General features: G+C 30.6%; 1 protein-coding gene across 2 annotated transcripts; it reads right to left on the bottom strand.

Moving 5' to 3' along the window:
* Window positions 1-4,928: 4,928 nt before the first annotated feature.
* LOC139872744 (axial regulator YABBY 5-like) lies at window positions 4,929-12,168 on the bottom strand. Of its 2 annotated transcripts, none has more exons than XM_071860670.1 (7): window positions 11,845-12,168; window positions 10,712-10,867; window positions 6,365-6,488; window positions 6,187-6,235; window positions 5,629-5,704; window positions 5,379-5,450; window positions 4,929-5,168 (listed from the first exon to the last, which is right to left on the bottom strand). In XM_071860670.1, exons 1-7 carry the CDS (start codon window positions 11,929-11,931, stop codon window positions 5,121-5,123), a joined length of 612 nt encoding a protein of 203 aa, XP_071716771.1. In that variant the 5' UTR covers window positions 11,932-12,168; the 3' UTR covers window positions 4,929-5,120. The 2 variants fall into 2 exon arrangements, with proteins under 2 accessions (XP_071716771.1, XP_071716770.1); XM_071860669.1 differs by having other exon boundaries at window positions 6,365-6,491; window positions 11,845-12,152.
* Between the last annotated feature and the right edge of the window lie 1,550 nt (window positions 12,169-13,718).

Here is a 13,718-nt window from a genome sequence, read left to right as displayed (position 1 = left end):
ATGTATCTACCTCTATTTCACATTCGGCCATTTCAGTTAGTTGAACAAAAACTTCCTCCTTGACGTCGGAGTCTGATTTAGGAGAATTTGGTGGAACAATAGGATGTGACTCTAGTGGTGGTTGTATTGATGCTGAAGCCACCGTCGAACTTTTCAAAATCCTTACAGCCTTTCGATTAGCTTTTGCAGATTTCTCGATTTTCGGGTTTAAAGGCTCAAGATTTTGATCTCCAGAGCTCCGAGTTTGCATACACTAACCTGCACTTCAACAAAAACAAGAATACCGAGCGTAAAACTGACAAAACAAAATAAAAGAAAACAATATTTTTGGACTTTTTTATGGTTTTATGATTTTTATAGTTTCCCTAATTTAACAAGAAAGCAAATAAAATAAGAGCTTGCAATCAAGCGCACACTTCCCTGCGCCAAAATTTGATCGGTGTCGAAGGGCTGGTCAATAATAGCCTAATTACTCTACTTTAGATAGGGTAAGCAGGATTCGTTTCACGAAAAATAGTGGTTAATGGCAAGCAATTTCAGGATTGGTTTGTTTGTTTAACTAAGAGCTACCAAGATTAATCAACTAAATTAAAGCTTAAAACTTAAACTGAAGTGCAATTGAAAATATTGAAATGTAAACAATGAGATTAAAAGCCTTTATCATTTCACAATCCCAATCTAGCATGCATTCATTTAAACAAGTATTATGTTTACCAAGTATTGATCAAATCTCATAGGCAAGACTTCTTAAGTTCATCAATTCTACTATCTTGGGATTGAACTATGCAACCTATACAATATGTCTTTATCCTTAATCTAATTAACACTAAGTTGGATCAAGAACACAATGTTAAATCACAATAATTCAACATGCAATAACAAAAGCATAGAACTTGCATTGATCAATAAATGATTAGTTTACAATATCATAATTCAAAAGACATAAGTATTAAAACATCATAAACTACATAAACTTGAATGAAATAATACATGTTTAATTGTTCATGAAAAGGATAAAGATAAGAAAACTAGCCAAGCATGGTGGTGATGATGATCATGGTTGTTTCTTGAAGTTGCATGATGAACACCACTTGAATCCTTGATTGATGATGATTTGTGATGTGTTTTGGTGTGTTTTTTGCTCTCAAAACTGATGGAAAAGGTAAACAATTCGCAGCCTAGGGTTTACTATATATAGGGATGAAGTAGGGTGTTCCCCAAGTATGAAATTCCTCAAATCCGGCTCAAAATTTTATCCAAAAATACGTCCAGCCGCAATTTGCGCCCAACGGCCGCAAATTACGGCCAGCCGCAAAAAGTGCTGCCTCCTTATGCCCGTTCTTTACCTGATAATAAAATTGGACTGATGCCAGGCGCAATTTACTCTACCCAGCCGCAATTTGCGGCTTGGCCCCTTTTTCTCCACTTTTTCGCGTTTTAATCTCCGTTTTCGCGTTTTCGCCTCGAATCGTTACCCGTTATGAAAACCTTATAAAATAGCTTTTTAAACCTTGAATACACATGTAAAATTCATCTCTTAATATCGAACGTGATCGGCATTTATGAACCGATCATTTTTCTTCCGGCAAAGCAAGTAGTCGCCATTGCCACATGGATACTCAAATATACCAAAAGAAAAACTAATATTCCATCCGTTTCATATTAATTGGTCACAGATAAAAAATATACATTTTAAGAAAATATCATAAAAGTATTGACTTCTGTTTACTTTTCAGTTTTACCCTTACTTTTTCGTTCTTCTTTAATTCTATCTACGTACATTAAGGACATAATTAAACTTAATCATTTTATTCTCTTTTATATATATATATATATATATATATATATATATATATATATATATATATATATATATATATAATTGAATAATTAATTTAGAACATTTCAAAATAAAATATACTAGCTAGATAATTATTTAGGAGTAGTTTTTTTTTTATAGTTTCCCAAAAAAAAATTCATTTTTAATTTCGCAAAAACCCTAACTAATTATGCCAAAAGTGGGATGCATCTTATAGTTGAAAATCATGTTGTTTTCCACATAAGATCGAGTAAATTGAAAAGCCAAATGAGACGGTGATATGCACATTTGTGGACCACTTATATAAACCCCTTTATGACTCCAATTAAAAATTCAAAGGTTGAAGCCATTGATTGTATAGACTGAAAAAGGTGGTGTGGTGGATGAAAGAATCATGAGTTTCAAAAGATTATTAGCAACAATTGTATGTGGTCCACACCCAAAAAGCCATACCTTCTTTTATCAAAGAGTTAGCTTGGATTTATGTTGTTGCATAGCTTTATACTATATTTTATATGTGCAATATCTGGACACAATACTTTTTTAATAGACATGCTTATATTTAGGGTTTAGAGGTCACCATTTTTCTAATGATGCTATTTCCACAAAAAGATGAAATTGTACTTCATATAAACATGTGACATTACTTTCAAGTATATTCATCACAAGATGTCCTAATATACTCACAACACTCCTTAGTTCAAACCAACACCGCCGTATATCGAGATGATCGGGAAAAAAAAACTCATTAGTTCAAACCAACAACGCTGTATATCGGGATGATCAGAAAAAAAAGTTAAAAACTGTTATTAGATAATTTGTTTAGACTGCGTACATTTAAAAAAAAAAAAAAAAAAGCACCAACAATTATTAAAGTGAACATGAAAAACTTTATTCGATGTATATACGTGAGTTAGAAGCATACACTACCAAGAAGACTTCAAAGAGGCACATAACTAGTTCGTATTTGTTATTAATTCGTACGTTTGCTCGAAATGAAGAACCTATTAAATACGCAAAACATGTGAGATAGGTGTTGGAAAAACCGTCATTTTACAAATTTTTTTTTATGTAAAAACACACATAATTGTGTTGGTAATAAAGCGCTATTTTACATTTTTTGATGTAAAACACACACAATCAACTGCAGGAAAGCATGGATGTATAAGAACTCTTAAGTAATTTGGATACATAAGTGTTCTACTCCCTGCTTCTCAATTCAATTATATATCCATAGACAACAAACACAAAATTTTAGAAATATCATCATTATTATTGTATTTTGTATTTTAGAGATTCACCACTTTATTCTTGTATATTTAGACCCTGGATAATGGGTTGTTTCTATCCCCGGCCACCAACATTTAGTTGGCACTACAACGCTCCACAAACGCCTGTTGTGGGGTATTTGTGGGGAAGAACATGTGAGGCATTTGTCTTCGAATGCTGGAGTCAATTTGAGGCTTTTTTCATTATTTAATTAGTTTTTTAAATATTTCTCTTACATTTTAAACAACTTTTAATCTCAACTTCCAATTAAATTTTACCACATCACCTAAAACTTTCAACAACTTTCTCCAACAACTTTCCCCATTACATCTCCGCCTTCTCTCATCATTATCATGTCAGCGACATAAACCGAAAAAAACACCTATTCAAACCACGTCAGCGCCACCATAGTCCGTGGTCTTATAGAAATAGAAGTGAGAAATAAAAGTGAACAATTAATTTTTTTGGAAAAACAATAATTTCATTAATAATCTCAAAGGTATACAAGGCAGTAGAATAATTTTATTAACACTATGTAAACCAACACAAAATAAAAAGACTAGTTTTGTGTTAATACTCCCTGCATTCAACATATCGGACAATAAATATTGGATGGAGGGAGTATTAACACAAAACTAGTCTTTTTATTTTGCGAGTAGAATAATTTAAACGAATTCGCTAGTCAAAATCTTCCCTAATTTGTTGCAAACAAAAAGAAAAAAAGGATGTAGAATGAAGCATTAGATAAAGAATCAATGGCTATGATTTCACTTACTAAAAATAGCATGGCCATTTAACATGACACTGTAAGGTGAGTACCACCGGGAAAACTTCAGAAGAAGTTGACAACGATAAATGAATATATTACTAATTTATTCTTTTAAATCTTGCAACTTCTATTTATACCTTTCTATGTTCATAGAAAAAATTAGTACTTTCGGGCTTTATATATGTCTTAAGGACACAATAAATTTGTTTTATTCCATTTATTCACACTTAATTTACCATGTGAATTTCTGCATATACCTACATTTAATTTCATACATAAATTTCGTAGTACTGGAATACTGATTTACATGAGGGATATGACGTCATTTTGCTCACACGATCAAATGATCTCTCTTTTTTAATTGAGGAAAGTTCTCCTTAGCCAACTCAAATCACTATTATATATATTATTTATCTATACAATATTTTTCTGGAGTAACTTCCACGGAGTATATGGCTAACTAAAAACCATATTGTCAAGATAAATTGTAATTTACCCTAAATTGCATTGATGATCCATGTATTGATCTTTTAATGTAGTTGGTCACTATGATTTGCATAAACTACGACAGTGATTCTTATCGATCGCTAACGATTGTTAAAACAATCATGATTAATCTCGTTGCATGCAAGGCATATAACCATAAAACGTATTTCATTGCGACGTGGAAACAATATTTAACACCCTCCCGAATTTTCTACAATATTGTCTCTAAATTGTTATATGAGATTTTCTAACATCTGCCCTAGGGTACATAATAAGAAACAATCAATGAAGCAAATTTTCACCTATATAACCCTATTTTAATTAGTATGGATACATATATGAAAATATATTAAGTTTATTAAATGCGTATTAAGTGAATTTACTACTTATCTTATGTCATGGAGACATAAGTTAGCCATTCACTTATTATTGTATATACACATTTATAGATAGATGTATACATAATTAATACGGAGTATATCCTTTGTGACAACAATACATATACATACATACATATATAATAACAAGTCAAGATCTTTGGAAAATATTTATATAAAGGCAAGTCAAAGTATCTTGTATTTTGAAAATCAAATAAAATACACAAATAGCATCACTCACATGAATGTAAAATACAAATACAAAAATATCCAAATACTACGTACTTTATGTCCTTTAAAACAAGTTAAGGCCACAATTTTTTTGAGCTTAAAATCTAATATAAATATATATCAAATCAAATGGTTGGCTTCGATTTTTTCTCAGAAAATCAAGCTTTAATCATTTCTTGAATAATGCTCCCCTGGACCTTAGTCGTTTCTCAGATCCCTGCACACAACTCAACTACATAAATTATGGAGTATTCTTCTTTTTTTTTTTATTTAGTTGATACTAAAATCTGTAAAACCAATTTGTATATATATATATATATATATATATATATATATATATATATATATATATATATATATATATATATATATATATATATATATATATATATATATACACTTAATTAGTAAGCATAAATTAACATACCTCATCAAGTTTAGTTTGGTGATTATTTGGTTCCAACATCAATCCAAAATGAATATGAGGGAAATGTGCCCACTATTTAACAATATAGATGAAAGTGTCAGATATTTTATAAAATATAATTTAATATGAATATACACAAGTACTGTAAAAAATATTGTAATGAAAGCCAACAATAAAGAAAATAAAGTAAAATCATGCAGAAATATTTAGTAGGATATACTGTATCATGCATGCGCACTAGCTTGCTTACATTTTTTGCAGCAGTACTAAAAGCTTCCCTATGACTGATCTCTGGATTATTTGCCTTAATCCTTTGAATTTCCTCTCTACATAAATAATGTCCACGTTTCATCAAAATTAAAATATAGGGATGTCGTTAGCACGCAGTAAAGTTTTATCCATAACAATTAATTATTAATTTTAGAATTTTTCGAATGACAAGTCTAAGGGTGGTTCTTAAGAATTAAATCAATGTAAAAAGTGTAATAAATTAGGTAATTATATGTATAGATAGGTTAACTATTGTTAATGTACAAAGATATTTTGCATGTCCAAAGTTTTTAATGACAACCTATTTGAAAAATCTTTAATTTTATAATGACAGTTATTTAATATTATAAATATTTATATGTGTGCTTATGAAAACTAGCTCGAAAGTCTACGTTTGAAAATATTTTTAAAATAATAAGTCAAATACACATGTATTAAAATATAAATAAATAAACCCCGTGAGTTTTAAATCGAACAAATTTAACGATGATATATACTATTGAAAAATATTTTAAGAGGGTTAGAATAGTGCTCTTACTTTATGAACTGGTTGTATGCAGAAGGAACTCGTTGCCTCTTCTCTGGAGCTGATATATAAAAGCAAATGACTTCGGTGTTAAATTTCGTATAATTAAACAATTTTTGTTTGAACCATATATGAACTTCTGTATGATTATATGAAAATGGGAAATAAATTATGTAACGAAGAAACTCACGGCGATTGATTTTTTGGTCAATTGGGACGGAAACAGGAGACGGCCTCATGATCGGCATTCTACTGTTGTACTTCGAAGTGGCACCCAAATCAACCCTATAATTTGGAGGAGTGTGGGTTGGAGCCTTCTGATATTTATCATCAATTGATCAGCTACCATTATGTATGATAAATATAATTATGTATGCATGATAATATAGTAAACTCGTGTAATTAAAAGCCTTTTAGCTAGCTAGTACATCACTTCATGGTTTTTTTAGTTAATCGGTTAATTAGTGTAAACCAAATTTTCACATCAGAAAAACAAAAGAAACTAATTTAGGCATATAAACATTTGAGAAACTTACTATATTACCAATTAATTTTATACTAGGGAACTCTTGAGATCATATGTTACACATTGCATGTAGGGAAGTACATATATTTTACAAAGATATATGTGGTTTAATCGAGTTATTACCTGATTATTTTTAACTATTTTGTTATTAGGGAGGTTTGAAACGTAAGTAAAGACTTCATGTCACTATTTTATAATTTATGTTTATGGAAGAAAAAAAAATAGAATATAAAATAAATCAAGGAACTTTCATCAACATGAAATTAAGAACCTAAAAACAGGATCTAAGAACCGGCAAGATTCACACTTAGAAAGCTTACAAAACGCAACAAACCTACCAAAAGCTAACTAAGGACGAAACAAGCCAAAACACTACAAAAACGGCCAAAAACTGAATCCAAAATAACTAACTAAACAAAGACGCCACAAGTAGGGATGACAATGGATCGGATATGGATCGGGTGAGGCCGTATCCATATCCATTTACTTTTTGTTTATCCATATCCATATCCATATTCATTTAATTTTTGTTCATCCATCCATATCCATATCTATTGGATTAAGCGGGTTAATGAATATCCATTGGATATTAAAAAAAGTTATAAAATTTTATAATATTTCATATAAACAAAAACGTAATATAACAAACATATATATATATATATAATGTGTCATATTTGTCGAAGATACAACACAATTCGTTAAATATACTATTAAACATGAGCTATGACAAATTAAATGTGTAGTTTGTATGTTTATTTGATCAGATATGTGTGTTTTGTTGTAATATATCATAGTTAATTAATTTATATCATAGTTAATTCGTTATAAGGGTGGAAGCAAAATGTATGGGTAATGATAAATGCATATATAATAGTAAATATGTTTGCATATATCTATATTTAATTATTTATGTATCTAATTCGGGTGATAATGGATATATCCATGGATGATCTTTTTCCATCCATATCCATATCTATTTAGGTTCATCCATATCCGTATACATATCCATTTAGATTATCCATATCCATCACGAACCGGGTGGATCAGATGAATATCTACTGGATCGGGTGACGATTGCCATCCCTAGGCCACAAGCAAACCAAGAACACCCTAACCCAACACTGAAACAAACAACAAACTTCATGTCTACATACCCAAATTTGTTAAAAAAAGAAAAAAAAAATAGAAATCATGTGGATATTAAATGACATTTGGCAAAACTTTTTATGTATAAAGATTAATTAAATATGCTACACATTTCTGCAGGTGTGCAGACCTTGCACAATCCAAAGATTTAATGGTACTAGCATAGTAGCTTGATATATTTCGTCCACCTTTCATTATAAAGGAGGGAAAACAGTATTTCAGAATTTACGCTCCCTAAATGAAACAAATATTAAGTGTCATTGTTACTATTATAAACGTAATATCGTATCAGGGTATTGTTTTATCCTAAAAAAATAGTTAACTTTAAAGGTTTTATTATTTTACCACAATCTTTTTACTTTTATAGTTTAACCACATTCACTGTTGGAAATGTGTTTGATCAAGAGAAGAAGATGAACTGAAAGCATCTTCAGTTGGAGGATTTTTTTTCTTTCTTTTTTTTGACAAAAAATGTCTTAGAAAATATCTCATCCGTTAGAGTAAAAAATTATTTGGGAAAGAGTTTGTAAAAATTGAAATTACTCAATTAAAATATAATATATGTTCATGTTCTAAACTTCTAAATAAGGGGAATAAATTTATGTCCATGTTCTAAACTTCTAATTAAGGGAAATAAATTTATGTGAGAGTTATGAATAACACTTTAATTGTATGCATTTTTACAACAACTTGAGAGACCGTTGTTAAATAAATTCTAATTTAATGAAAAACACTTTCAAAAGTATTACTATTGAAGTGTAAAAAGTAGTTTTTATAAAAATTAGGTCACTACAACAAATTTGCTATTTAACCACGCATAAATGTACACACTTTTAAGAAGTGTGTATTTTTTTTGTTAAATTCCTCACACTTGTAAATGTATGTATATGTATTACACTTATAAGTGTAGAATATCATTATAGTTTCACACATAAAAGTGTAGGAAAAAACGTTCACACTAATTTGTGTGTAAAATTATAAATATAAACACACTTAAGAGTGTTAAGTTAATTTTGTCGCACTAGATTTGTTCACGCTCCCCCTTGTGTGAAGAAATGAGGTGTAACAAATTTTACTCACATTTTTAAATGTGATTAAATTTGTGTTTGTACACACTAATAAGTGTGAACAAACTTTTTCTACAATTTTAAGTGTGAAATTTGAATAACATTCAACATTTATAAATGTAACAAACTTATACATATTTATAAGTGTGAAGAATTTGATAATAAACTCACACTTTTTTACAAGTGTGTAAAAATATGCGTGAACAATTGATAAATTTGTTGCAGTGGGTTGGACTTTATCTACCCGTTATATAAATCTTACATAAGTTCTTCCTCTTCCGACGCACACAACAAAATACTTTAGGTTGTATCTTCTAAAAAAAAGAAGTATTTAAAATGATGCCAGACGAATGATGTTAAAAAACGTTGTTCAAATCAGGTTGTTTCAAAACTAGAACGGTAAAGATTTTCCCCCTATTTTCGTATGCTATAGGTGTTCTAGTTAAGATTGAAGTGATCCTATTAGTTGAAATGTAACAGTAAAACATTACAGTATTGAATGACATTTGCTGTCAATTTTGTCCCAAATATATCAACCGTGTACACAGAAAATACAGAAATGTTACATTAGTAAACGACAAAAGCTAATTTGACCCTTAAAAAAAAATACAACTGCTTCGGTATTTAAATTTTATTTAAAAAACAAATGGAAAAAAAGTAATGTAATACGTAGTAACATAATTTTAAAATTTCCTGATTTAGGTAACTAAAAATTGAGAAAAAAAATAATAATAAAAGGACTGACGCATTTAAACAGATGTTGGCCGCAAACATGAACTCTATGAAAAAACGGCGGTTAGCAGCTAGGGTTATTGGATATTGGATCTACGATGCAACAGAAAAAATAAAGGGGGAAATTTTAAAAAAAAAGCAACAAAAACAGTCTGATTTTGTATAGTCTTTAGATTATCCTATGTATAACCTGGAGTAACTACATCCCTATCTCCTACTAGCTCGTACTAATTTCCACACAAAGTAACTGCATCACAATTAATGACAAAATTCTGAAAAATAAGTTTAACCGAGACCTTAATACACAACTAAATTAATATATACATATGATATTATATAATTTTTAAGGCATATTTACATATAGTCCATCCCATTAATCATAAAGTTAATACGAGTAGGTCATCTTAATACTGGTAAGCCAATTACTTTTTAATATATATAATAAATGTAGTATATAATTATATTTACTTATCAACATATGTCTAATTTCCTCATAATGTAAAGATTGGTGATCTAGTGATTTTATTCTTCATTTTATATGTTGGATAAATCACAACTCTTTGAGAAATGTAATTAACACGGAGTTACACAAAAAATATATATGAAAAAAAAATAATAGGATATGTCTAATTGAATGGGAGTTGATAAAAGTTAATTAAGTTTAACATGATTACTGATTGATAAATTCTTGGTTAATTTTTTCCAACTCTCAACCTCCTTGTTAGGATCAGGGTCACCTCGATACCGTTAAATCAATAGTCTTTTGGTGTGCTTAAGGGCTTATACAGTACAAAATGTCGAAGCTAGTATCTAACTTGAAGATTGATTTCTAGACATATAAAGGCTATTTTAGAAATCCGTATATCAACAAAAATCAACAGTATTTGACCCCTTGACTTTTGAAAGTCAAATAATAACTATTTCAATTTATTTTGGTTAGAAATAGCTTTTGATATTATTATACACTATTGCTTTTCTGTAAAAAGGATCAAGTTATTATAAATGAATTATAAGGTCAAATTAAACTAGGGTTAAGATATAATTTTTTTTATAAGAAAATCACCTGATGAGAAGTAGTATGATCTTGGGAGGTGGAATTGGAATTTGAGAGTGAATGATGAAAGGCAGAAGCCATGCCCATATTCACAGACCAAAGATTGGTGCAGTGTCCACATCTAACTGTCACTATGTCAAACAAGCTGCTGCATGGTACACTCACCTACATACATACATACATACATTTCACCATTTCAATTATTAGTTTCCTCCATAATCAAGATAACCCATTAATTCAGATATTCAATCAATAACACATATATGCTCATTCAATATTTGTCAACAACTATAAAACAAGACTTCTAGGGCTTCAAGTTTACAACTTTATGATCAAGAACCCTAAAAAACGGAATTTAAATAACACCCAGATGAATTACTACTTATTTAGTACACCAAATCAAGATTAAATTAACTCATGACATAATGACCAAGATATCAAGTCAAATATGAAGAAATCTTGATTAATTAAGAGCCACAACAAATACTAGCTTGAATCACTGAGTAATAAGCATTTTGAATTGAAAAATGGAATGTGAATTGTTTCTTGAACTTGTTCAAAATCTTGATTAAGACCCACAAAAACATAGATTAGATAACCCAAGTTAAACATGCAATGATGTTTGAGGGTGCTATAAAGCACTTAACTTTGATCATAAGTTTGACACCCAATTGTGGATTTTATCATGAAAATCAAAAATCTAATAGAAAAATAAAGATTAAATGGTTTTTGTCCTTGTTACTAGTCATTCAATACAAGTACTGTCCTAATTCTAGTTCTTTGTGTTTATATGAGAGAGAAAGATAGATAGATAGATTTCAGATATTTGAACTTTATCTTTTGACTGCAAGCTGAAGATGAATTGAGAAAAGGAAACTTCAGATGATAGAGACTTTACTGTATATAATTTTGGGTATTAAGTTCACCAAAGTGAAAAGAAAAACTTGATTTCAATATGGATCAAATTATATTAATTGGTTGTTTTCATTATGATGACAACAAAATGATTATAAACTAATCTGATCTCAAACAAAACAAAACCCCATATGACATCTTTCATCATTTTGAATCCCTCAAATTGTAAGCACAACAAAAAACACACAGAAACACATGAGAGATTATAAGTAATTAAGAGTATGTACCGCAAGAACAATATTGCAAAAGTTACATGGGATATAACATAATTGCTCAGATGATGCTGCTGATGCTGCTACATCTATGCTTGTCATCTCTTTCTTATTGATCCAAGATAACTATTTTTTTCTCTCTCTCTACAAAAGCTTGCTTCCAATCTTAGTACGTGTTGAAGTTTGGGTGATGACTACAGTGTTTGTTTGTTACAAGTCCTTTCTATTTATAGATGAAGGAGAGATCAAAAAACATGGTAGTATATAACTGAGGGAAGAAACAAAGGGGGAAATTAAAAAGAGGGATAGGATCCAAAGAGCAAATTAAGGGCAACTTAAAGGCATAATAACAAAAGGTAGGCTCAGATAGTGCATGCGGGACCCATTCGACAATGTACCGTAAACGGTCACAAACTAGCTAGCTTGGAATGGGACGAGCCATTAATGGATGGAAGTGATCTGTATATTACCAATTATAATCCACTACTAAAGTTGGATACCCAGTCTAATAAAAAACAAAAATTATAATCCGTTACTACAAGTTTGCTGATCCGGTTGGTCTTGGTTTAGCTTCACCTGATTTCTCGAATTCAATATTTTGGATAAGGCTAATAGTATAGTTGTTAAAGATTTGATTTCTTCGTCCAATATCGTTGCTTCGAGTGGACTTGATTGGGTGGAAGGAAAAGTTATCAATCCAAAGAGTAAAGGTAAAGGCAAGAGGAACAAAGTTCTAGGTGACGAGTAGAACCGTTTCGATTTTTTCATGGACGACTTTGATTAGATTGTCGAACCTTCGGGCTTGTTCTACGTGCAGTTCTTTGTTTACCTGCTTGGTGTTGTATGTTGTGGCTTAGACGGTTTAATTTATTTTTGTTTTTTCTTATGATAGTAGTCAATCTTGATTGTACATTTGTAGTTTTTTTTTGCTTGAACAACGGCAAGGAAAATATTATATAAAAAAACAAACAAGCCAAAAGCTATTGCAAAAGAAAAGAAAACAAGTTACAAATAAGCCATGGGATCTTGCAACCACGCATCCTAGTTTATAATACGTTTCTTATATCTAGCTGCAATCTACGCAAAAGAGTTGCTATCAAGAATCAAATTCTTTTTGAAGGATTTATGACCAAGTATTGTTGTTTCGGAAATTCCAAACGCACCAAAGAGACGTGAGCACTCTAACTCCAAAAATAGTATGAACTTTCCCAACATAACTCTGAAGCCAACTTTTGATATCTCCCACAAAGATCCAAACTGGCCTAAAGATATTTAACCATTTTAAAACATAGAGACATCTTTGTCAATGTCTTTGGTCTTCACGTATCTATTACAACCGAAAACCCTTAAGTGAGCCAAACTCACATTTTACTGGTCTACTCTTTCTTTGGAATTCAAAACTCTAACGGTGTCGAGGGTCCCCTATTAATCAAATAAGCTACCATATTTACGGTATCTGCCAAAAACATCTTGGGTAGACCGGCATGTAACCACATACTCCTAGCCCAGTCATTGAGCGTCCAGTTCATGCGTTCAGCAATCCCATTGTGAGTGTGTTCGGAACTGTGTTCCACATATAAACATCACGTTCCAGACAATAGTCTTTAAACTCTTTGCCTACTGTATTCTCCCCCATTGTCGAAATTCAAGCACTTAGCTTTCAAGTTAATCTCATTTTTCGCAACAACTCTCCACACTTTAAAAGTATCAGATACGTCGGATTTAACTTTAAGAAAGTAAACTCATACCTTTCTTGTGGAGTCATGTATGAAGGTGACATAGTAGCGTGAACCGCCATGTGACTCGACCGTTGTAGGTTCGTAAACAACGGAATGAACAAGTTCAAGCTTCTCCTTTTTTGGCTCAATTTCCGATTTCCCGAATGACAC

This window comes from Rutidosis leptorrhynchoides, chromosome 10 (assembly GCF_046630445.1).
Source record: "Rutidosis leptorrhynchoides isolate AG116_Rl617_1_P2 chromosome 10, CSIRO_AGI_Rlap_v1, whole genome shotgun sequence".
Classification (NCBI taxonomy): domain Eukaryota; kingdom Viridiplantae; phylum Streptophyta; class Magnoliopsida; order Asterales; family Asteraceae; genus Rutidosis; species Rutidosis leptorrhynchoides.
Note: the sequence above shows the minus strand (reverse complement) of the source record. Positions and strands in the feature narration are given on the sequence as shown.

Bases quoted from the DNA above. Each gene is read 5' to 3' on its own strand.
- LOC139872744 (XM_071860669.1), bottom strand. From the start codon at position 11,931: ATGACAAGCATAGATGTAGCAGCATCAGCAGCATCATCTGAGCAATTA. The intron at 5,451-5,628 runs GTAAGCAAGCTA...ATTGTTAAATAG, and splicing joins TTAGTACTGCTGCAAAAAAT to TGGGCACATTTCCCTCATAT. The intron at 5,169-5,378 runs GTATGTTAATTT...AGTTGTGTGCAG, and splicing joins ACCAAACTAAACTTGATGAG to GGATCTGAGAAACGACTAAG.